Raw genomic sequence first — 24,449 nt, 5'->3', positions numbered from 1 at the left:
AAAAAACGTGATGAAGAGGAGGGATGCTTTTACTCACTGTGGCCGCTGGTGTAGTGCTGCAGCTTGTCTGTGTACTCTGAATCATGCCTGTCGAAGCCACGCCTCCTGGGGAAAAGACAAAGGGACTCAAGTTCGGGTTCAAAGAGAGGCAGAGGAAAGGGGCGCCAAGAATGAAACACCCCCCAGGTTTACATACACTAAGAATCGGCTATACGACCCGTCTCCGAATGTAGGAACGTGTTTGTTGTTTTTGCTACACTGAAAGAGGCATCCAGCCATAGCATGGAGCATCCCAGACATCTGTGTATTTATCTGAACAGAAGTGTTGCAGCTGCCTTATCGAGCTAAAAACGTTCAGGTTTCTACAGACTGTCATTATTCTTTGTTATTTCAAAGCATAAAATCTATCGAAAAAGAAATTCTGCAAACTAAAAGGTCACACAAGCAGTTGCTAGAGTTGGGGAAACATTTTTCAAATTACTTTTATTTGATGTAAAACAAGAATCTAGCTGTTAGCAGGTACAGCAGATGATGCTCAGTCCTACTCATCATCTGATCTATTTTCAATGGTCTTTTAATTTTGGTTATGCTGTTTTGGCCAAAAGAAAAATAAAAAACGTGTCATTTTCTAGGATATAATTAGGGCCCGAGCACGGAGTGCAAGGACCCTATTGTAATTCGAATGTTTATTATTATTATTATTATTATTCTACCGGAAGAGTCGCCTTTTTGAGGCCTTTAACATACCCCAAAACTCACCAAATTTGGCACACACATCAGGAGTCGCGAAAAATTTCGTATTTTATAGGAGATTGGCATGGGCGCACAAAAACGGCTCGATAGCGCCACCTACAGTGACTTTTGTCCCGACGCCCCGCATACGCTTTAACGTACAAGCTTGATTTTTACAGGGCATGTTCTTCAGATGGAGACTTACAAAAAAGTCTGAAAGGACCCACCTGTCACTCGCACAGGAAGTCTGATATATTGAGGTCAATATGTCATTTTTGCTTCATTTTGGACATTTGCAGGCCTCGCTCTAGAACGAACTCCTCCTAGAGATTTTGGAGTAATGACTTCAAACTTTGGTTGTGTAAACTAAACACATGTCCGATGTTAAATTGCGAAGCTTTTAAGTTTTTATGGATGTTTGTGACCATGGCGGCGCGTCAAAATTGGAGGTCGTTTCGAAAACACGCCATGAAAAGAAAAATGGCCATTACTCAGCCATGCAAAATCCAATCTGATCCAAAATTGATATGCATGATTGTAGTCTGACTCTGAACACATCTGCAGTGAAAAAATCTGGAAAAAGTGTAGCGCCACCTGCTGGCAAGAGGAAATGACATGTTTTACTTGGAGCATCACTACTCCGAGTAGGATGAGCCGACACACCTGAAAATGACATCCACCTGTTGAAAAGCCATTGAAGTTTACTCTGACAAAAAACCATAACTTTCAATGCGGGGGTGTGGTCGTGACAGAGCGGCAAAGTTGGGCATCTCGCTATGCACACAAAAGTTGCTCTCACGTGCACATCCCTTGTCCAATCTCACTGAAATTCAATGGATATGATGAAGCTTCTATTCTGAACCCATGGATATGACAATCTTGGACGAGCTCTATAGCGCCACCTAGTTATTGCATGGGGCACATTCTGCCCTGTATTTTCTCTTTGCTTTGTCCGATGTGCATGAAATTAAAACTGGAGATACTCAGAAGGGTCTTCTCTCATCATGTAAAGTTTCATGGGTGTACACCTGACGGTGCCTGCGTAACAGGAAGTGGTCGATTATGTGCACCCAAATAATAGAAATTTATTATAAATCAGCCGTTTGTCTCAGGAAGCTGAGATTTCAGAATTAGATGCCTTTAATAACCTCCAGCTTTGATATGTAACACTATAGGGTCTACGAGAAACTTCATCACTTGATTTTTTTAATGAAATTTTGGACTGAACAAAGATTTTTAGCATAAATTATGTTTAGGTTATCAGCACCAAGAATTCAACTTTCATAGGCATTTATGTGCTACTGCTTCCTAAAAAAATTCAGAATTATTGAAGTTACAGGTGAACTTTTATTCAACATTTCATCCAAAAAGGTCCGAAAACGTCTTTTTAGGCAAAACTGCAAACACCTATTTTTTTGCATAACTTATCTTTCAAATATCAGCACAAAAAAATTAAAAACGGTAGGGATCTGTGTTTGCTGCCTTCCATATTTTTTTCAGACTTAAAAGTGTAACAGATGATTTATAAAAAATCCTTTTTCATCCAAAAACCTGTGTTAAATCTGTCTAGACTCCAAACAAACATTTTTTTATGGTAACTTATGTTTCAACAATCGACACCAATTTTCACAGACCTATAGCTAAACATGTCCCATAGCTACCTGAATATTTTCATAGATATAAAATGAACTGGTCATTCTAACATCTGGCATTCTAACATCTAACATCTTACATGTCAAAGCCTCTCTCAGCCTGGCTCTGCTGAAGGAGTCGTGTTACAACCCCGCCCCCTCCTGCTGGGACCCCTGCTATGTAAATTAGCAAGCAGTGAACAGAGAGATGAGAAGTAAGAATGGCCATTACTCAGGCATGCATAATCCAAAGACAGCCAGTTAAACACTGAAAGACATATTTTTCGGTATGTCTTTCATACATCTTTAGTATTAAAAACTCTCCAAGATGAATGTGCCTGACTCCACCTGCAGGTGGATCACAGACTTCCTGACGGACAGACAGCAGTATGTAAGGCTGGGGAAGCTCGTCTCAGATACTCGGACCACAAGCACCGGATCCCCCCAGGGCGGTGTCCTTTCACCCCTGTTACTCTCCCTGTACACAAACAGCTGCACAGCTGGTCACCTGTCTGTCAAACTCCTGAAGTTTGCTGACGACACCACACTCATCGGCCTCATCTCTGACGGAGATGAGTCGGCCTACAGGAGTTAAATAGCCAGGCTGGTGTCATAGTGCAGCGCTAACAACCTGGAGCTTAATGCTCTGAAGACAGTGGAGATGACAGTGGACTTGAGGAAGGCCCCAGCCCCCCTCCCCCCTGTCATCCTCTGTGACTCCCCGGTGACCTCTGTGGAGTCCTTCTGCTTCCTGGGAACCATCATCAGCCAGGACCTCAAGTGGGAGCAGAACATCAGCTCCATCACTAAGAAGGTCCAGCAGAGGATGTACTTCCTGAGGCAGCTGAAGAAGTTTCACCTCCCTGAAAAGATGCTGGTAGACTTTTACACCGCCATCATCGAATCCACCCTCACGTCCTCCATCACAGTCTGGTTCGCTGCGGCCACGGCCAGAGACAAGGCCAAGCTGCAACGCGTCATCCACTCAGCAGAGAAGGTGATCGGCTGCCACCTCCCGTCTCTCCAGGAGCTGCACATCTCCAGGACCTGGAGGCGGGCAGCCAGGATTGTAGCCAACCCCTCTCATCCAGGACATAATCTCTTTCGGCCCCTCCCTTCTGGCAAGAGGCTCCGGTCCATCAGGACCAGGACCTCGCGCCACAAGAACAGCTTCTTCCCCACTGCAGCCAGCCTGCTGAACAGAACCCCAACTCCCCCAGGTGACCCCCCTCCCCCCCCCGCCCACCAAAGGACTGTCGGTGCCACTTACAGGCCCCACCATCCCAGCCCATCTGTGCTCCCACTTTAATTCACCTTACTCTACTGTATATAGTGTGTTGTTGTTGTTAACTTAATTTTTAACTTATTCTTAATTGCACTATACACCAAGTCAAATTCCTCGTTTTGTAAAGTGCGCTCTACTGAACCTGGCAATAAAACTTTTTCTGATTCCTGATTCTGATTCTGATTCTATTAATCATTGTTTTTTATTCATTCAAAATGCAATTAAATCAATATTTTATCTTTTTTCTTTTCCTTTTTCTTTTTTTTTTATCTCTTATATCCTTTTTTATAATCAATGTTTGAACTTCTTTTCCTTTCTATTGTCATGGTTTCAGTTTGTTGTCTTTTTTTTCGCTTTAGTTCTTGTTCTGTCTTGTTTGGTTCTGTTTCCTGTTTTATTTTGAAAGGTTTCCTGTCTTGTCATGTTTCTTGAGTTTTACTTCCTTTGGTCCCCATCTGCCCTAATCGTGTTCACCTGTGTCTTGTCTGCCCTGTCTGTATATAAGTCTTGTCTCTGCCTTCCTCCTGTGCTGGTCCATTAACTTCTGCTCATGTTGATCACGTCTTCTTGTCTGGCGTCCATGTCCCTTCCCTTGCCATGCCACAGTAAGTTTTTGTTTTTAGTTTTGTCATCCTGCTCTGCAGCGCTTTTTGTTAGTTAAATAAACCCACTTGCCCTGAACCCGTTTGCCTCCCGTCTCTGCGCCTGGGTCCTACCTGCTCTCGAGCCTCCCCCCCACACGACATCTATACATCCAATGAAATTAAACTACAAATCAACAAACACAACTGATAACAAATGTCTCTAAAAAATGATGTGTATATTTGCAGAACCTTAAAAACACCAAACAAATAACAAATGCTTCCCAATTAAAGCACAAAAAATGGAACACAAAATGTAAAACCCAAGTTAGAAATTGCAATTTGAAAAAGATACTTTTTTCAGCAGCTTTTCAAAATCAATCACCAATTCTACACTTCTGTGGATGAAACAAAGAACTCCAGAACAATGAAGCCATTTCTCTAAGTCTCTCTCACCTTCAGTTTTAAACAAGGTCTGTGAAAATCCACCATACATTGGTCACATGAACTCAGAGACCTGCTAAAAGTGCACAATTGTAAAAGCTCTTTTATATAGACAACTGTTTGTTTGCTTAGAGCTCTAAATATAAAAAAAAATGCTTTTCTATCACCTAGACACAGATGGAGAACCATATCAACTGGATTAATAACAGGGTGGCATGTTTAGACAACATGAAGCTGTCCATCACATTTTTGACCTAAACATGTAAACACATCCTTGGCTCTGCGGTTAGGAAATGGTATTTGGGAATCTCTTTATACCAGGAGCCAGCCTGGCCATTGGAACATCGCCACAGTGCCCATCCAGACTGGGACAGCAACGGGGTCCACTTCAGAGCCGTGAGCTGCTGTGTTTAACTCCAGCTGTCCCAGCAAGGTAGACAACTGCAGCAACATCCACTGACCAAGCTGACAAGCCCTGGCAGAAAAGATCCCCACAAGAAAAACACTGGCTCAGGCAGGCTGGTCAAAAAAAAATAGTTTTGCCATTGTCTTGCAGCTCGCAGATCAAGTGGTTTAGTTTTCCAGTAATGTCAGTCAAGAATGCAAGTTCAGATTCACAATGTTCATATTCACCATATTCAACAGACATCTCCTCCAATAGCACCTTAAAAATCCTGTGCTGTTTTGCTTTGCAGCTGAGGTTGTTTACGATTTTCAGAATAAGAGTCATTATATGTCCAGAGCCAATCACTTCTGCACATAAGGCCTGCTGGTGAATGACGCAGCAGTAATGCAGACATTTTGGAAAGTCTGGGTCAGCTTTACAGTGAGTGATGAAACCTGTTTGTCTATTGATCATAGCAGGAGTCCCTTCTGCAGTCACTGCTACCAGCTTTTCTAATTGTACCTTTTTCTGCACAAAAACTCCTTCACCGTGTTATACATTTCAACTCCTCTTGTAGTTGTCTGTTAGGGCAGATGTGTCAGGAGTTCTTCTCTTGTGGAAACCAAAAGCTATGCTGTACTGTTGCCGTCCACAGACTCATCACACTGGACGTTAACCACCTGCACTTTGCAAGATCCCGGTCCAGCTAATTGGCCAAGTTATCAGACATAGCTGACACTCATCTAGACATTGTAGTGGAAATTGAATGAGTTCTATTGTTCTCATCCTTAGGGACAGTGATAGCAATTATCATCATTGCTTGAATTTTTTTCATGTGATATGCAAAAGTCTTTGTACCTTAAGGCAACAGATTACAGCCCCCCCCCCCCCCCCCCCCCCCCCCCCCCCCAGGCTGCTGTCGTATTAACAATAGCTTGGAGCTCCAGAATGGACAAGAAAAAACGACGAGAATGGCTCGAGCAGGGCGTTGCTCACGGGGCGGTCGCTCGTGCCAGGCGGTCGCACGTGCTCGGGCCCGCTAAATGCTACTTGTAGCTTTAATTTCTGCAGTAGTTCGTTAGAATTCACCTCTGAGTCGTGGGCGGGACCACTGGCACGGCATAACCCCGCCTTCCCGTCCTGTCCTCCATAACTGATAGCTTTGTGTTTATACGCTCCTCTGCTGGCTTAAGGCCCTGTCATGCAGCCGCTATGTAGATTTTGCACATATTGCACGGATGACCGTGAGTGAGGGAAGTTGTGGTCTTCACGTGAAATTTATACAGATGTATCATGAATGAAAAGTTAAAACCACAGAAGAAGTACGAATAAACCACGCAAAGAACACGTAACTGGAGCATGAGCCGTGCGTGATTATTGAGCTGCTTGTATGCAATTGATCAGTGATTTGTGTGTTGATTACAAAATTTACGGTAAAAATGGAAAATGGTCGCCGCATACGTGATATAAAAGTAATCCATTGGTGGTTCATGCGTGAAAACGGTCGGGGAAAGACACAAACTTGCGTATGCATCTCGCAAAAATCACGCATCAATTTGTGCAAGACTTACGTAATAGTTGCGTATAAACGATGTAAAATACGCATAATTATATGAATACTGCGTAAAATACTGCGTAATTTTAAACCGGCCAAAAATTTTGAACAGCTTAAAACTAAATTTCTGAAAAGACCTGTCGGCCGAAACCCTCGATGGTGAAAAAATGTCGGAGCCATCCGGTCATCCAGTTCTGATCCAGATTCCAGCTCAGACGAGGAAAACAAGACGTTCATGGATCTATTGGTCTGCAGGTGGAGGATCAGAATGGGGCGTAGCAGGGAGACTGTGGCTCCGCCCATCGTCATTTGACCTCACAGATCTTTTACAAGCTGCATTTTTTCGTCTGCTGCTGATTCACAACAATTTGAATAAAGAAATACTTACAGATGCATTCTATAAGCCAAATTCTCTTTACAAATGACCTCCATCATCAGAAAAACGCCACAAGAACATGTTCAAAACACCAGAAACACCATTTTTATCGGAGTTCTTCCTTGTTTGCTTCAGTTTTTTTTTTTATTAAGTTGTGGGCTTTCAAGACTTTCTTTAGGTCAACAAAAAGCAGTTTGACTGACGATTGCCAGGATCTTTGGTCATTTGAGGAGACTTAATCTAGTATATAACTTACCTTCTTCTTTTCTTTTTTTTTTTACACCTTTGTTGAGTATAGATTTGCTACATTGAGATTTTTTTGACTATAGACGGCCTATTTGCATTTGAACAGCTGCCATCCTGTGTTTAAAAGTATTTTACAAATCAAACGTGGAGAAAATGTTTTCTTATGGTTGTAATAATCATTCTTATTAATAGTCTGTTGTGTTGAAGTTGTAAATATATCTCCATGTTAGGTTGAATTTACTTAAATGTATCTCATTTTAAACAACAGATTCAAAATTTAGTGTATGATAGATTTCATCCTAATAACCTAAAAACATCTGAGTTTTCAATATGTATTCTTTAATAGTTATTAAGAATATATTCATCAAAAATGGTGAATTATGTCTGAATGACAAAAGTCTGAGGCATTAATTGACTGGAAATAAATCTTAAAAAGCCTTTGCTTGTGATTGCTTTGTTTAGGTCTGTGTGTTTTTGTGACAGGCATCACTCACCGGTTACACACAATGATGATGACCACCAGGGCAATGAGGAAGACCAACCCCGCTGCAGCCGAGCCAATGATGAGCGGGAGTTTCTCCTGAATGCTCGTGTTGTATTCCTCTGCAAAGGAGGAGACGGAAAAAACAAAGCCTCACAAACACGCAGAGTCACAGTCTGGCACAAACGAGGCGGCATCTGAGCCGCTGCATATGGCAGGAGCAGCGGGTGACACCCTGACATACGGCTGGGAGGACCAACAAGCATTTTGGCGTCTTCGCCGGCTGAACAGACCTTTCTACAGACCACGGCGAATGTGCTCGGATGCTGCAGACACGGACAAATCATCTGGCAGAAAGTGTGTAAAGTGGGGAGAGAAAACATGTTTGGGTGACACCCAGACTTATCAGGAAGCCAGGAATGGGAAATCGGTTACCAAATGATAACACACACGCGGCGCCGGACCAGTCCTCTGCACGCCACCGACGACTTCCTCCTTTTTCAGATCACTGACCGTCCCTTCAGGGAGGTTCTGATCTCTATAGGTCCTGCAGTTTGTGGGGTTATTTATTTCAGGCACTCAAAGCAATATATGAAAGAAGATAAACACAGTTAATATGTAACTTTACATCCTCATTTCAAACGTTTGATTATTTTATAGTTTGTGATATGACTATTTATTACAAATTGTATTTTATTCCAAAACTCTTAGGTATAATTGATGGTTTATCATTTTTTAAATAAAGGAAGCTCTGACCGGTGAGCGTTTAAAATTTTTCCTGGATGTGTGACAATGAATAGCATAAATCTATTCTATTCTATTGAGATTATTAATCAGGATAAGAAGGGAAAATTAAAAAAAATAAGAGTTCAAGAAGATTACATGTAGTACATGACACATTGAATCTATAAAATATGAGGCAAACCTGTAGAATTACACCCCTATTTGGTTTTATTTGTTTTATGTATTTTTATGGTATTTATTGAAAAAAATATGTACAGGGAAATGTTTAAAATATAATTTATTTAGCAAGAACTGCAGACTATATATTTTACACACAGTTATTTATTCACTGATCACAGTAAACTGTCCAATTTTCCATAATAATGACATTTACAAATTATAATCTCTTTTTTTTACTTTAACATCGTTGTAATAAAGCTTTTATATTAAGCACTCCTTTTTTACATATAGGCTGATGAGCACTTTAAAATAATTTCTCTTTAATTTTGTGGAAAAAATAAAAAGTAAAAAATATTTGAATTCAAATGGAAGCTAAAAGATTCTTTGCAACAGTAAATGTGTGATTGATGCCAAACAATACTTTGATATTAATATCCACTTTTAGTAAATACATTTCTATTATTCACTAATCTGAATTCATGTATTGTGATGCGTTTCTCGCATTTTTGAGATATTAATAAACTACATTATTTTGTTTCTTTCTTTTGACTAGAAACATATTGTTTAAGTGTTTTATGGTTAAAATTTCTTTAAATGAACTAAAATAGAAAAATTCTTTTAAAATAGTTCTATACTTTTATTATGATTTTCTTATCCCTGAGAAATTTACGTGTTTTTTTTTTCTTTATGGATTTGAAGATGAATTTTTCTTTTTTGTGAAGCAGGAAACCAGAAGTTTGTCCTGGAAGCATTCAGGCGAGCAACGCGTCCATAAAAACCACCGGCCTTCCCCGTCCCTGGGTCAGTCAGTGACCGGCAGAAAACAAACCGTTAAACGGTCAGGGGGGTCAAAAAGGGGGCTGGATTATGACTGCAGGACCAGAAAACCTGCAGCTCATCTTTATTCCCTTTCAGAATCCATTCTGTGAGAAAGAAAACCTCCAGAAGAAACTAGCAAAAAAAAGATGAGAGAAAAGGAAAACTGTAAAGGAAAGATTGAAACTATTAAAGCAGAAATGTGTGCAGAATGAAAAGATCAAGTGGATTCACCTGAAGAAGCAAACTGGAGGAAGAAGAAAATATAAAAAAAAGAGTATGCAGCTTCTTTTAATAATAAAATATAAAAAAGAAACATAAATGAACATAAATAAATAAATATCTATTAATAACCACAAAAATATACATGTACGTATATATAATTTAATTTTTTTTTTCAATTTAATTATGTTTATGGTCAGTTTTTATATAGATAAAATGTTATCATTTTCTAAAAAAATATATGTATATTTTCTTTCGTTGACTTGATTATAAACAAATACTCGTTTTATCTGTTTTTTTTGTTCCAGCCAAATATGTCGGCGGGTTCACGGCGCCATAGTTCACGTGCTGTTTTCCCGAATCGTCGGCGTGCTGCGGCCGCGCCGGGCCCTGTGCGTGTGGCGGCGGCGGCACGTATGTTCGTACGAGAGATCAGACTAATGATGGCCCTGGGCGCTGCAGGCGCACGGAAATGAGCTGTACAAAGGGGGGGGAAGCCCAGGCAGCGTTATAACATTAACCTACTTCACTGATGTTTACTAAACGCTCCCTGTTTTCCAGCTGTGTGCAAACAGACGTGAAGGTTTCCTTCATGTTGCTAAAGACCACCTTCTGGAAAAACCGTCATTTCCTGAAAATAACAATGCATTGGTAGGAGGAAAACGATTTGATGTCATGCTTGCGGTTTTTCGGACCCAGCACGCCTCCCTGTTACTGCTGCAGCTGTCTGAATCCACGCTGCTGCGCAGTGCGGGTCACGTATGAAAGGTGTTAAGGAGCGTGCGTGCTCCGCTGAGCGCTGGCCATTTTCTCACCCTCCGTCATGGTCTGGAAGTACAGCTTGCCACTGTAACGTCCAAACCCGGCCACGGTCCGCGCCCGGACCTGGAACACGTAGATGCTTCCTGGCTTGAGACCCCGGATGACCACCGTGTTGGTTTGGCTCCTGATGGTGCTGGCGTTGTGTTCCGATAGATCCTGGGAGCAAAAAGGAAAACAGACTGAAAGTGATTACAGAGCCATGGGGAAAGGGCGGTAATCAGAAAATGCCACATGAATTAGGGAGCCAATCGACTATTAAACTACACAAACAAATGAGCGCAATCTGAATACAACGGATGAATGATTTTGCTGAACTTTTTTTTTTTTTAGAAGATGGCAGTTTCAGGTCAGACTGCTCCTGTGACTGAGGATCAGAGATGACTTTTTCCGCCAAATCTTCCTCTCCAGACTGCTGACAGGTTTGAGAGCACAGACGGAGACCTTCTTAGCGGCTTCTCAGCGCACACTTCTGAGCCACAGCGGGGGCCAGGGAAATTGTTTTGACAGCTCTCTCCAGCTGTGTCAAAGACGGGAATTAAAGTCAAAATTGGAACAACTAAGCATGCAGACAAAAGCCTGACAAACGTATGTGTGTCTGAGCACGAGAGCGCTCCCGTGTCATCTCCACCAATGGGCTTCAATGATCAATGAAATGCTGTACGCTGTAAGCTTATGCCCCTTGAAGACTATTTTTACATCAGTCGGAGTGCTGTTGTTTCAACCACAAAGTCTGTGCGCATCAATCCCCGGCGGCCCCTCTGCAGGGCTGGCTGTGGTTTCCTTTCCCAGTGACTGACCATGACTGTAATTGGAGGAGAGTGAGCAGAGGTTCTGACTGATGTTCAGAAGCTGCGTGCCTCCGAGGATTTGATGGGGAGCAAACGCACAGAGGGATGTCCAGAATTCAAATGTGAAACATTTAAAAAATCACTGCACGGTTTATTTATCAGAACGCAGAGAAAGGGACGGGTCTACCTTTTCATAATACTGCAGTTCGTAGTCCAAGATGACTCCGTTCGGCTGGTCCGGTTGGGACCAGGAAAGGGTGATGCTGTCCACACTGCGGCTCACCTGGTGCATAATAGACACCGTAGACGGAGCTGCAAAGAAACAGAAACAAAAAAAACCTGCTAACTCTGCAGCACATCCATCAGCTTCACAGGCATATGGAATTCAGCAGAACCTTTTTTTTCCTGTCAAACACCGGGTTCTGAAAAGATACAAGACCATAAAAGTCCACAGTACATAACATTCTGCAGTTTCCCGTCAGGGGTTGGTGGGTAGACATGTAAGACAAGTCGGCAAGTCACAACACTGGCTGAACCGCATGAACGGCCCCCTGGGACTTCCCACTATCAACTGTGACTGTGATGAGATTCATTTACGCTTGTCACGCCGCTGACGGCCGACCACCTTCTGCAAATAAATCATTCTAAAATGAACAGACCACCATGTAATCCGTGATGGAAAGCACATTTCATCACACATGCAAGCTAAACAAACGACATACTTCTTAAGGACCACAAAAATGCGGCAACACGTCTTGAGCGACTGTAAAAACGTCAGTGTCGACAACTCTGAGAGTTTACCCATCCACAGGATGCAATGCATTATGGGTACATGTTACCATCATAAAGCTAAAAATGGACCGTTTTTGTGAATCTGTCATGACAGATGACTCTATTCTGTCCCGCAGCAGCAGAATGCTGGACTTAGGACCAGGTTCTTTGCACAATTCTTCTTTCTTGCGGCGCTTTTGAGCCAAAATTTGACCCCCAGCACATACTCAAACTCACCAAAAGCTTCACGTACCGAGTAATGGGTGAAGTTCTGAACAACACCCCCACCCCAAAAAATAACTATTTTAAAATCCACTAATAAGGATCAAAGCGGCTGTCTGGGCTTCCCTAAGGAAGTTTTAAAATTATTATGGGATGGCCACACAACCTATGGCCATGGCTTGGCGGTGAAATATGCAGTTTTTCACAACACATCAGGATTTAGACCTTCTTGTCGCCACCAGGCGAACCAAATATTAAATGGTTGCTATGGAGATCAAACCAACAGAAATCCACCATTTTGAAAAAAATGTAAACATATTTTTAGATATAAATTTGTCACGTGCAGCATGCAATGTACTTTTCTTTTCTGATTTTTTTTTTAAATGTAGTCTTGCTTTTCATTATTTGTTTTGCTGTTTTTGCGTTGAGTGATTTGTTGATGTCATTTACACTTCCGGGCCACCGTACTAAACCGTGAAGGTGATGAGCCATGTGGACAGCTCCTATGGTTTATAATGAATAAGGAAAATTTACTGTAAATATTTTTAAACAACTTGAATCTCTGGTCACAATCAATTTATAGTTAAAATGTTTTTTTTTGGGACAAAATAGCAAGAAAGTGAGCAAACTTTAGTAGCCCAACAACAACCCTAAACGAACGGAGTGCTAAATAACTTCTTCCACCATGGGTGGTCCTCTGTGGTCTTACAATGCCCAGTGACCTTAAATATTAACGGGTCGGGAGGGGGGTGTGTGATCACCACAAGTCATCCAGCAGGCGTTGTGATTAGTTCAGGGTACCACGGGTCAGTGTAAAACCAAAAGGAGCTGAGGATAAAAAGCTCCGTCTGGGAGGCTTGGCAGGGCCTGCAGGCCTCAGCGCCTGAGCCTCTGAGAGTGTAAAGACTGGGGAGGGTTTGAGGTGTCAGAGAGGGAGGGGTGCAAGGCAAGATTTATGTCCACCGAATCCAGCTCTCGTCCGTTTCAGGTCTGTGCTACACACACACACACACACAAAGAGCTTTGGGGCTGAAAAACAGTGGCTCCCCCGAGTCCCAGCAATAAAGTAAGAAGTTTGTCCCTCGGCACGCGTTCTCAGTGAAAATTCCATTGACTGGAAAACTACCATGACTCTGTCTTTATAAACTAAGACTCTCTGTTGCAGCCATGTTATTTTTACGCATTTTATTTATTTTTATGTCATGGAGTAACACAAACACGGCATGGAGGAGCTCCGTCCTCTCAAAGTACCGACCTGCATGTTTGTAGTCACAAGGCCGACGCCTAATAAGGCAAACGGTAACTCCAAGGGGAACTCACGAGTATCCCATTACGGATGTACATATATTCAAGAGTTTTCCTGCCGAGCATTTCCATTAAACGCACGCAGCAGCCACGCCTGGAAACCCGATCCGCGCCGGAGAAACAAAGGCGGCTCGGGTACCCAAGATAGACACATGCCAGCGTGGAAAGCTGTGGTTCCCGTTTGTGGAACAACATTTCACAAACGGGCAGAATGGCGGTTGCCACGCTCAGACGTGAAGACAATGATGAGAGGTGGCGTAACCGCGAGCTGGCTGAGATTCAGTCAGACACCACCGCTTGAGGTAAACTATGCGAAGATGTGAAAAGTTCAGACAGGAGGCTTTTAGAGAAGATGCCAAGATGGCAGCAGTTATAAATCCAGCTGTGCTGTTTACAGCTAGGTAATTTGGTACATTTAAAAGAAAGTCAGAGCTCGACCAACGGACTGGAATGTCAGAGCCAGAAGACTTAATGCTTCATCACAGCTCCGATCCTCGTTTGGAAATCATTTTGGTTCACCGCCGCTTCCTTAGCTTTTATTCCACAACTTAATCTATCATTTAGGGGTTCCCTTAGCAAAAAGGAGTACACTTCAAGGGTATTATATTAAGTATATTTATTGAGTAGATGTATAGCAAGTTTAGTATATATTGTGTAGTGTAGACAGTACCAGAATACTTCTTCACACTCACTCAATTGGAACATTTTAAGTTTATAAAAAGTAAACTTCATGCCTCACTTTTAGCGAGTATTTGCAGTACTTTTAGACTACTTTTTTCTGAGGCTCATTTTATCTCCATTCGCTGGGAAATGTGACCCCTGCTGATGACATCATCCCCGGCTGAGACTTTACCCCTGTAGTGACGATTGCATGCAGATCACGTCGTCTAACTTGAATTTCTTTCAGACGAATAGAGTACGCGATGACGGAAAAACCTACGACTACACAGAAATTAATGCGAGTTACTGGATTTTATTTTAGTGGACGAACCCGCCACGTCGTCCTCTGGCTCATCGCGTTCGCGGATGCAGCTAGCATGATCAAGACATCCCTTCACATTAAACATAAACACTGGAAACAATCGCATAGCTTGATAAGTATAAATGCGACTCAGGCGTTCATCGTGGTTATGGCGGACTGTCGCAAGCAAAACCCGCAAACTTTAGCTTGAACTAGACTGCAAATTGTGGATAGGATGGATGCTATGGCCGATCGGTGTGAAGTATGAACCGGCCTTAAGGCTTTGACTTCTGTCGCCACAAAAATGATTTCTCAGTCATGTAGAATTAGCTAAATTAAAGTCGATTACAGGTAAGAAAACAAAAAGATGGGAATGTGTCCTTGTTCTGCTCACAAAGTGGGCAGATTCAATGTCAAGGATTATTATAGAACAGCAGAAAAGCCCTGCACTGAAAAGCTTTGTTCTCCGTGAATGTTCCCATCATTTCCTAAAACTAATGAAGCCGTTACAGCGACAAAGACAAGGAATCGTACGTTCTTATAATTGAATCAAATGGCCGACTTGGAAAGAAAAATGGCGATGCTTTCTGGAGCCGAAATAAAGCAGCACTTGTGTCAATCATAAGAAAAATAATCAAAACCTCCACAAAATCACAATAATCAATGAGTTTGTTTGCATCAAAGCGTTTTCAATGCAGAGGTTCTGTGTTTAATAACCCAAAAAAAGGGCAGAGGTAATCAAATCTGATCAGATAATGATAAGTCTCCTCATGCCCAGGCATAAAGGCAGTATCTCATGACTTAATTGTAAGAGGATAGGAATCCCCAGCTGTTGTCAGAGGGTTGGGTTTCAGGCCCCCATTATTACTCTGATAGAAAAGGCGTGGCTTTGGAGTCTTTGGCCTTGGCCCAGCAGAAGAGAACACAAAAGCTCTGTTTGGCTCAGCAGGTCTGATAAACGCTTTACTGTAACGTCTGAACACCCAGACACTTCCACAGTCAATTAAAGAAGAAGAAATAGGGACGCAGCTACTCGTTAAAATCCAAGTCACTTCACAAGAACTGAGGGTCTCATCCGTTCAGTCAAAGTATATTCTTGGACCTTTCTGCTCTCTCTCTTTGAAGAACTCCCCACTTCTTGGCTTTATTAACAAGAACGGCTTTGAGGGTGATGGGCATCCTCATTAAACAAAGCTGATGAAGTGTGACTGATGTGGATAACTGGCAGAGGAGCTGGTATTCTTGTAAGAAACAAAACAATCCTTGAAGGAGGCGTCTTCGGAGAAACCGCAATAGTGCTGAAAATCTCGTCGTTATCTCCTACTGCAATTATCCCGCGTCACCCCAGGAACATCCTGTTCGCCGGAAACTTTATGACGAATGGAAGAAGATGGTTAGTTTCTGTTAGGAAGGGAATGGTACATTCCATGCCTTTCATCTGCATCTGTCTAAAAGCCCACAGCGTCTGCCGCCATGTGGCTCTGATTTGATTAGACGCTCTGCTACAAAAAGTGCCATGATTCGGAGGAAGATGGGGGAGGCAGGAAGAACAGGTCAGTGCTTGTAAAACCATTTTCCTTCTTATTGTAAAAATCAGTTTCCCGCAACAAAATCTTTCTCAGAGGCCCAAACAGACCGCGCTGAAACCGGGCCGTCTCCCAAGCTAGCTGCCGCTGCGGCGCTCTCTCCGACTGCCGTCCGTTTACGAGCCGCAGAGCTCCGCGTCTTCAAGGGAGAGGCCCGTGTTTGCATGCACTTCCAGCATGCTGGCAGAATGCCCCGTTCCCCCAGCTGCAAAGGATTGTGGGTTTTACATCTATAAAGATTTTTCCAGTGCAGTAAATCTACAAAAGTGAGATTTCAGTTCATCAAGCTTTAAACCATCTGTATTGGGGAAGTCTCTGGATTAAAACGCTCACACACAACATAAGCTCATCCAGAAATCGGAACTCGGAGGGTTTGAAACGTTTTCAGATGCTAGCACTATAGTCGAAGCTTAGATCTAATCCAATCTGCACGGCAAATTAGAAGAGGGAGGAAATGGAAGACGTGTTTGTTTATGGAAAGACGATATTGCAGAGGAAACAAGGAACAAGCAGGTTGACTCTTTGGTGAACTTTGAGGATCTAACCCTCATACCAACCTCAGACTGTCACACCCTTAAGAAAGGCTGACTACACAAAAAGATATTAAAGTCTCACTCCAATCATCTTTTGATCTATTTTCCTAGTGGTCTTACGAATTTTGGGCCAAAATCTAGAAATCTGTGTCGTTTTCTAGGACATAGTCTCTGCAGAGCGGCAGGAGGTCAGCGGAAATTCACCTCTGAGTTGTGGGCGGGACTGTTGGCGTGGAGGAGCCCTGCTGTCACCCATCCCTGAGAGCTCTCTGTTTACATGCTCCCCTGCTAGTAAAGACGTACATGGATCTCTACAAGGGGATGGATCAGAATGGAGCGGAGCGGGAATTTTGTGGTCCGCCCAGCGTATTTTCTACTTCACAAACATTATCTTTTTCAAACTGCAGTTTTTCGTCTGTTCATGATTCACAACGATTTGAATAAAAAAATACCCAGAAACACATTTAAGGCTGAAATTTAACAGAAAAAAATGCGTGAGTGGGTCTTAAGAAGAGTTCGTTTCCACAGTTTCTACAGGTACAACGTTCCCTTGTTTATCGTAAGAGTTACGTTCTAAAAATAACCTGTGATAGGTCAAATCTGCAGAATTTTAGATATTTAAGGCTGTAAAACTTCTTACTACACACTTCTACACTTTTCTCAGACAGAAATGAACATTTCCGCACTTTTCTCTCTTAAGCTCTTACAGTTCAAACCTTTGATGACAACAAAATTTGATCACGATTAAAGCTTTATGCAGATTTAGTCAAATGAACTTATTCTGGACAGGAGATGACGCGCTAAGCAGAATGATTGACAAGAAGTACAGCCAATTAGAACGCAGGACACAATTCCCTGTAACAAACAAAATAAAGACCACACAATCGTGCTGAGAACAAAACTGTGAACCGCTGTGGTGTTCCTTTGCTTTATGGTGATTCATCTTTCACAATCTTCCTGTTTCCTGTTTTGTTTAGGTCAGTTCTGCATGCTTTGTTTCTCTCTCTGGTTCTACGCCGCTCTGTGTTCTGCGACCTGATTGGCTGTCGTCAATCACTCTCCTTACAGATCCCTGCAGCTTGCCAGAGTTACATTAATCTTTGATCTTAATCAGATTTTGGTTTTCATTCTATAAAACTTATTTCCTGTGAATGTTTGAACTTTGAGGGGTTTAAACAAAATACAAAAATGTCAGGAGATGTTAACGTTTGACTGAAAAGAGTGTGTAGTGGGGAGTTTTATGGCTTTAAAACATGAGTTAATGCAGATTTCACCTATTGCGGGATATTTATGGAACCTAAGCCCCACGCTAAACAAGGAAACACTGTATGACAAACAGAAATGCAGAAATGGGACCCATTTTTTTTATCATGTTTGAGTAATTGCACAAACTTGGCACAGAGTCAGACATGCTGCATTCATTTACAATAAGACTCAGTAATAGTGACTCCCTTTCTGTTCCACACGAACACAAGGGGCGGGTTTGTTTGCGTTTGTCAGTTATTGTGGGATTTCCACAGCGATGCACTGATGAACTTGAAACTAAAACACTGGATCCCAACAAACAACTGAAGGATATCAACTCAACAGTAAAAGGATAGAAAGAGCAGCAGCTGCAGTTGAGTTAGTGCAATCATCATGGGTCTCCCTCCCCAATCTCTTCCACCTTTCCGGCACTGGGTCTTATGGCAGCAGGTCCAGAAGAGGCTCCTCTGACCTTCCACTCCAGCTCATCTGATTCTAACAGTACTGGAAACGCCAAAGTCCATTTGGCAGCGTGGTGAAGGAATGGGAAATACTCCAAACAAACGTTCCAATACCTCACACCACCAACGGGCCTGGGACGTGGTCGGGGCTCTTCTCCAAATCCACACAAAACATGGATGGTACTGAACACCCTCAAATCAAACGCATTGTGTTGCCTTTGCAGAATCTTCTGTAATGCGTCAGGTTCAGAGGAGAGGCATTCCAAGAAAATGCAGGATAAGCAAAGCACGTAAATGTGTAATTAAAAGCAAGTCCAGTTTAAGCCTCAGACTCTGTGGGCTGCTTGAGGCAGAAAAGACATTTGAGGCTTTGGCTGCCGTTGCTGCCGTTGAAAGTGCTGTTTAATCAACGGGGTGCATATCTCAACTTCATCGACTTCCAAACCAGCATCTCCAGGAAGAAAAACTCCATAAACCGCAGCATGCATGTTCAAATTCCTCACCTTTCCAGAGCCAGTGTGGGCTGCAGACGGCCCTCCCACACGACCTCTCCAGTGGAAAACACCACTTCCATGCTAGCTGTGTTTCCTTTCCAAGTAAAAGAACATTAACATGGTGAGGAGAGATCAGATTGTCGGGAACACTTCCATTTCCCTGGAGCTCATAAAGAGCCGCTCCAGTGAAAATGGTGTTTTCAGCATGTCCCTGTGGCATTTTCTGAGATCAAGGGGAGGGGGGGGGGGAGGGGGGAGGGGGGTCCACTACTCCTGCCGCTCTGCAGAAACTATGTCCTAGAAAACGACAAGTTTTTAACAGCATAATCATACTTAAAAGACCACAGAACAAAGTTGAGTGGGAATTCAAACTTTGCCTGATTATGAATTAAGGCTGATCTATTGTACTTTTTCTGGCTAGTGGGGGAGAAGTCCCAAATTCCTACTTATTTTAAATCAAAGCCGCAGTTTACACACATATATGCAGCAGACCTCAGCGAGGAACGTGGTGGGTGCAGCTCACAGGATCTGGTTCATGAAAGCAATAAGAAGGGAGCTTAGAATGGAAAGTGAATATTATAAAATATCCATTTGCTTAATTACTATGGTAATCCAACGAAGAATTATGGGAAAAATCGTAAACCAAACAGCAGTTTTTGTTGGGCTCTGACCCCCTTTTTGCTTCATCACCTCGTTCTGAATGTCAATATTATCTTGGATCTGCTAGAAGAAGAATAAACAAACGCATTAAATCAAACTTAATCATGTATTATAGGAATTTCAGCGAGCGAATGCACTCCACCTTAATTAACTGCATCTTTTTCTATATGTTTTTATGCATTGACACTGTTTTAACCTTGGTTTAAAAGTAATTGATTTTCTCCATTTTCCAAGTGGATGTTTCACAATGCTGAGGAGAAGATCTGTGTGATGAAAACTAAAAGATTTATGTGTAAAATAAATTACATAATTAATTCCACCTTTAATTCTCTTCTGGAGTCTCTTAATGAAATTCATTTTCCATGCTCAGGTTATCTGATGACACTGGGAGTCAGCCCCTTTTCTCCGACATCCCTGCTTTGTCTGGGTTGGTCTTCGTAAACAGGTTGCTCCATATCTGCAACTCGATGACGGAGCTGAAGGTGCTGCTGCTGCTGCTGGCAACCGACGGTTGTCGATGCCGAGCTCCAGGTGCCTGCTGAGGCCCCCGTCTGTTTGGCTGGCTGACCTGCGCTGGCACCCGCCATATGCGCCCTTCTTGACACCGTCTGTCACATTCACACAAAGTCTACCGGTGGCCTCCGTTGGTTTTTTCCCAGCATGCATCTCTGACGTGTGATCAGATGATCGCTTAAAGGTGTCAAATTGAATTGTGGCTGACATTTTTTTTCTACAACTCATCAATGTAAAGGTCAGTGTCCGTATGGTGGGTCGACATGTAGGAGCCACATATGGTTTGGTGGAGTCTCCACCCGAGCTTTTCACACCACCGCCCCATTGGAGTGACACGCTCCCCGGTAACCTGGATACAGCAAACCTGAGCAATCTGGATATAATTAAGCCATAAATCTTCCATAGACCATGTGGAAGGGCTGCACCCCATCACACCCCCTCCCATCCTCCACGCGATGTGGCTCACCTCCACAATAAAGCAGTCCGCATGATAAAGAGCTAATCCTGCGCCACTGCTTCTCGAAACAGCTCACCTTGAGTTAATGAAATGCCTAAACAAATATGTCCTCTGAAATCTAATCTACCAGATCACCACAGACGGCTATGCAGCGAGAGCACGGCACGCCTGCAGACTGCAAGGCTCTCTCTAAATGGACTGATATTTGGAGAGTATGTTGACGATAATCTCTGCTTTACATACACACACTGATAGTGCGGCGACGGGAAAACAAATCTGTCACTCGTCCGTCTTCCTTTGATGGAGAATCTGCTTCGGTGTCTTTCGCCGGCTGCAGGAATCCATCAAAGCCGTAGACGACAGAGCAGCCTTTCCCGCCCCTGCTGTGCTCAAGCAGAAAAATGCCTTCTGACCGTTACTGACAGTCCCAGCCGGCCCGGGTGATTTGACCCGGAATAAATCACGTGCTCCATGTGTGTGCAATATGCAGAGTTATTAAACATGCACAGTGAATCCTTGATTGGGATTCAAACTTGTCTATTCAGCCATGTCTTGGAATTTGTTAGGACAAAATGGCAGATTAGTGCTCTGAAGTCTGCTGGGTAAAACTCCCTCAGTGCGCCTCAGCTGTCATGTCCTGTGTGTGTTTCAGTGTGCGTGCACACTCAGCCGTCCCATCATACAACTGTGAATTTAGCTCAACAAATACAAGGGAATGCAGAGTCCATAGCAATGTGGGAGTAAAAAACAAAACAGGGAAACATCCGTGAAGCTCCGCAGCACCACTGAGAGTCAAACGTCATGTGTGAGAAGGACATCGTCATCTGTTTGCCCATCGATTATGAAAGTTGCGGAAACACAGTAACCCTTGTGCTATCCTAGGCACTTTAACATTGGGAGTTGGGTCATCTAGACCCACTAGACAGTGCTCTGAACCTTTTTTCTTCAATGATTTGTGATCTTCACTGGTGTCCATGGATTACATGAAATCTTTCCACCTTTATCCACCTTTGTCATGGTAGGGAGAACACGACAATGGAAGGGGGGGTCATCTATGATAGAACAAGGGTTTAGTGCGTGTTAGTAATTAGGGCTTTAGTCCCAATTGCCCTTAGTGGTGGATATGGGCTGTCTTATATTCATGTGCATTTTTTTCTACAGGCATGTTGTGGGTGACAGGTCGTAGTCAACAGTCATGCAACACGTTAGGGTAAGTAAGGGAAGACGTAGGCGTGTTGTACGTATTTTTCACTTCCTAAGGAAGTGCTGTTCACGAGATGCGTGCACGCTCCGTGCTGCAGCCGGACTGTTAGAGACAATCAGAGTGTCGTTTGTGTGGATGTCCCACCGGCGTCATGCGGACACTTCCATATCACGTGCACGGCGTGGCGTAAGCATCACCTGTACCACATCAGTGTGCGTGACTTCCACAAGCATTAATACTTCACGACACACTTGCCACACGCATGACAATGGCACGTTCCGTTTTCATCACCTGCCTTGACGGTGCGAGCCTCAAGAGACCTGCAAGACCCACCCGCCTTTCTCTACGACCCGAGTAACCCAAAAACCCACAGCGCCTGCATGGAGGGAAGTTACTCACAGGCTCAACTGGAAACAGCACAACATGTGTCCCCTTTTTCCAACCGCATTTTTATGTCTGCTCCTGATTTACAACAATTTCAATCAAGAAAAACTGCACTTTTGCAGCCACTAGAACTTGGGTTGACGACTGCAAAAAGACATCTTCTCCCTACTCTAAAGTGTGGCTCACTGACACGCTATCTTCGCCTCAGTCAATGCTCACAATAAACGCTGGACACCATGTCTACATCACTTTCAGAAAGTTAAAAGGATTAAGCTCTGTATTGAGACTGCAGTTTTGTATTTATTTTTTCTAAAACACAAAAGGAAAAAAAGAGGAATGATGGGGAAATGAAGTGTTTGTCTTCTGTTCCCTGTGTCCAAAAGGAAACTTTGTGGTTTTTCTGTCTTTTTTTTATGCCCTATTTGGACGGCATATGAATACATATTGAACAGAATGTAGCTGACAATTATTTACTTTTCTTTGGTCAAAAGAGCACCTGAACTGTTTGTTTTGCATGTCTGTCATTTTGTCTATTTGAAAACGAAAATAAAATGTTAAAAGAAAATAAAGACATACTGCACTTTTATTTTAATGTTCTTTATATATATGTCCTCCATTGTGAGGATAAATTCCACAAGAACATTTTGAAAACACAGTTTTCATTGGAGTGAATCTTTGAGAAACATGTTTGCATTTTCTGAAAAAGACAGAATCTTAATGAGACTCAAACACATCAGATCAGCAGCTCCTGAATCTCTTTATGTATATCAGGTTAATTTAGCTTTTTACAGTCAGACCGAGGCCAGGATGTTTGGCCTGATGTTCTGAACGTCGGAGGTTTGGGGGAAGCAGGCCTGTGCCTATTAAACAAACTGAAAGGCTTTTCAGCCCAACACTTGTTTCTGTGTGTGATCAAGCATCACACTTTCCACAGCAATTATGCTCCTAATCGCAGAGCATCGACGCAGAAGAGGGACAAGCCTCTGGGTATTAAAGGTGGAGATGTCTGCATGATTGGGTGTAGACGGGGACAATTTTGCTCTCAATCCGGTCCAACCAAACCCCCTTTCACACCAACAAGTCACAGTTGGGGAAGCAGCCACCCACACATGACATAAGCCCTGTTTTCATGCCACCCACTTCAAACGTCAAGCTTTATTTGTTGGCGTACATATGTTAACGCAAACGCATGTTTGGGCGGTTTCTGACTGTTCTCTCTGAATGAGGAGGCAGAAGAACTGCCTGAGGTAATCAAGGATGACATGATGTTTATGTAACCTCCAAGCCTCACAAACCAGATGCAATTATTGGCTCCAGGTCCTGGTGACCCCAGCCCTGTAGCGTTCCACGCCGCAAAACTCCACCGTCCCGAAAGCGGGCGGGGGGGGTGATGGGGGAAGGTGGGAACGCGGAGTGGAGGCGAGCAAGAGTTGAGCTCTTTTCACAGCTTCTGCTGACGAGAGCTCCCGCCGTCTAATGCAAAGTGACGGGCTCTTCAGTGGAGAGGGTGCGGAGCCCCCCAATTTCTGCCGGGACCCCTCAGCGGGAGCGGCGGAGAAGCCAAAGCTTGGGGTGGCGGCCCTTATTGTGGCCCAGCGAGTTGGAATGGGGCAGGGGCCTCATTACAACGCTTAACTGCACTCACAGGCCCTCATTAACCCACCACACCAGTGACTCAAATCAAAACAGACAATAAAAAGAGGTCAGGATGCAAATAAAAGCCCCCATTTCTGCCCCGTAATTCAGCATTTTATGACATTTTTAAACAGATCTCAGTAAACATGGAAATACACAACAATGGCTCAATTTAGAGGAATACATTTCCTCTGCTAAGCGTCTTCATCGGGTTTGCAGTCAGTTCCTGTTGGACTGATTCAGTGCAGACGTCTGGCCATTTGGTAATGCACTTCGCCCAATCCAATAAACTCCCCCCCCCCAAAAAAAAAGAGGCCGACAGAATACTTTAGGTAATGTGGGCTTGTAAAGGAGCTTCAGTGCAGAAGAATGGATCATTAGGAGTAACAAGCTCTTCATGGAGTTGCAGAGTGGATGCAGAGGATGAAGAGCAGGCGGATGAAGGCCGCTCAGCAGTTGGTTCAGAGGGAAGGAGGATTCATTCAGACTAGGGCTGTCCCCATCAGGGTTTGTTGCTTTTGGCCCTGATCCCATTCATTTTGAGATTAGAGTCCCTGATACTTTTATTTTTTACATTAAAAAAGGAAAGAAATGCAATAAACACATTTAACACTTAAACAGCCACTGCTGAGAAGTCTGAACAATCAAGCAAAAATTCAGCAACTATCAACTAGGAACAGCAGTTAACTACTAACTAGTAAAGATAGGTGAGAAAGTCTGGTTTCTGTTGCTTCAGGATCCTCAGAACCAT

At 43.2% G+C, this 24,449-nt stretch overlaps 1 protein-coding gene across 4 annotated transcripts in view; it reads right to left on the bottom strand.

Annotated features, from left to right (window-relative positions):
- The window catches only part of LOC101165974 (ephrin type-B receptor 2), a 148,246-nt gene that overhangs the window by 17,259 nt on the left and 106,538 nt on the right, over nucleotides 1-24,449 (bottom strand). For 2 of the 4 annotated variants that reach the window (XM_023955297.1, XM_023955295.1), the window contains exons 6-9: nucleotides 11,455-11,579; nucleotides 10,473-10,635; nucleotides 7,730-7,838; nucleotides 38-105 (exon numbers count right to left, since the gene is read on the bottom strand). In XM_023955297.1, the coding sequence (XP_023811065.1) occupies nucleotides 38-105; nucleotides 7,730-7,838; nucleotides 10,473-10,635; nucleotides 11,455-11,579 (465 nt within the window). The remainder of the gene's footprint in view (nucleotides 1-37; nucleotides 106-7,729; nucleotides 7,839-10,472; nucleotides 10,636-11,454; nucleotides 11,580-24,449) is intronic. The other 2 variants (XM_023955298.1, XM_023955296.1) reach the window with 1 other exon arrangement.

The sequence above is a fragment of the Oryzias latipes genome, chromosome 5 (genome assembly GCF_002234675.1).
Source record: "Oryzias latipes chromosome 5, ASM223467v1".
NCBI classification, from domain to species: domain Eukaryota; kingdom Metazoa; phylum Chordata; class Actinopteri; order Beloniformes; family Adrianichthyidae; genus Oryzias; species Oryzias latipes.
Note: the sequence above shows the minus strand (reverse complement) of the source record. Positions and strands in the feature narration are given on the sequence as shown.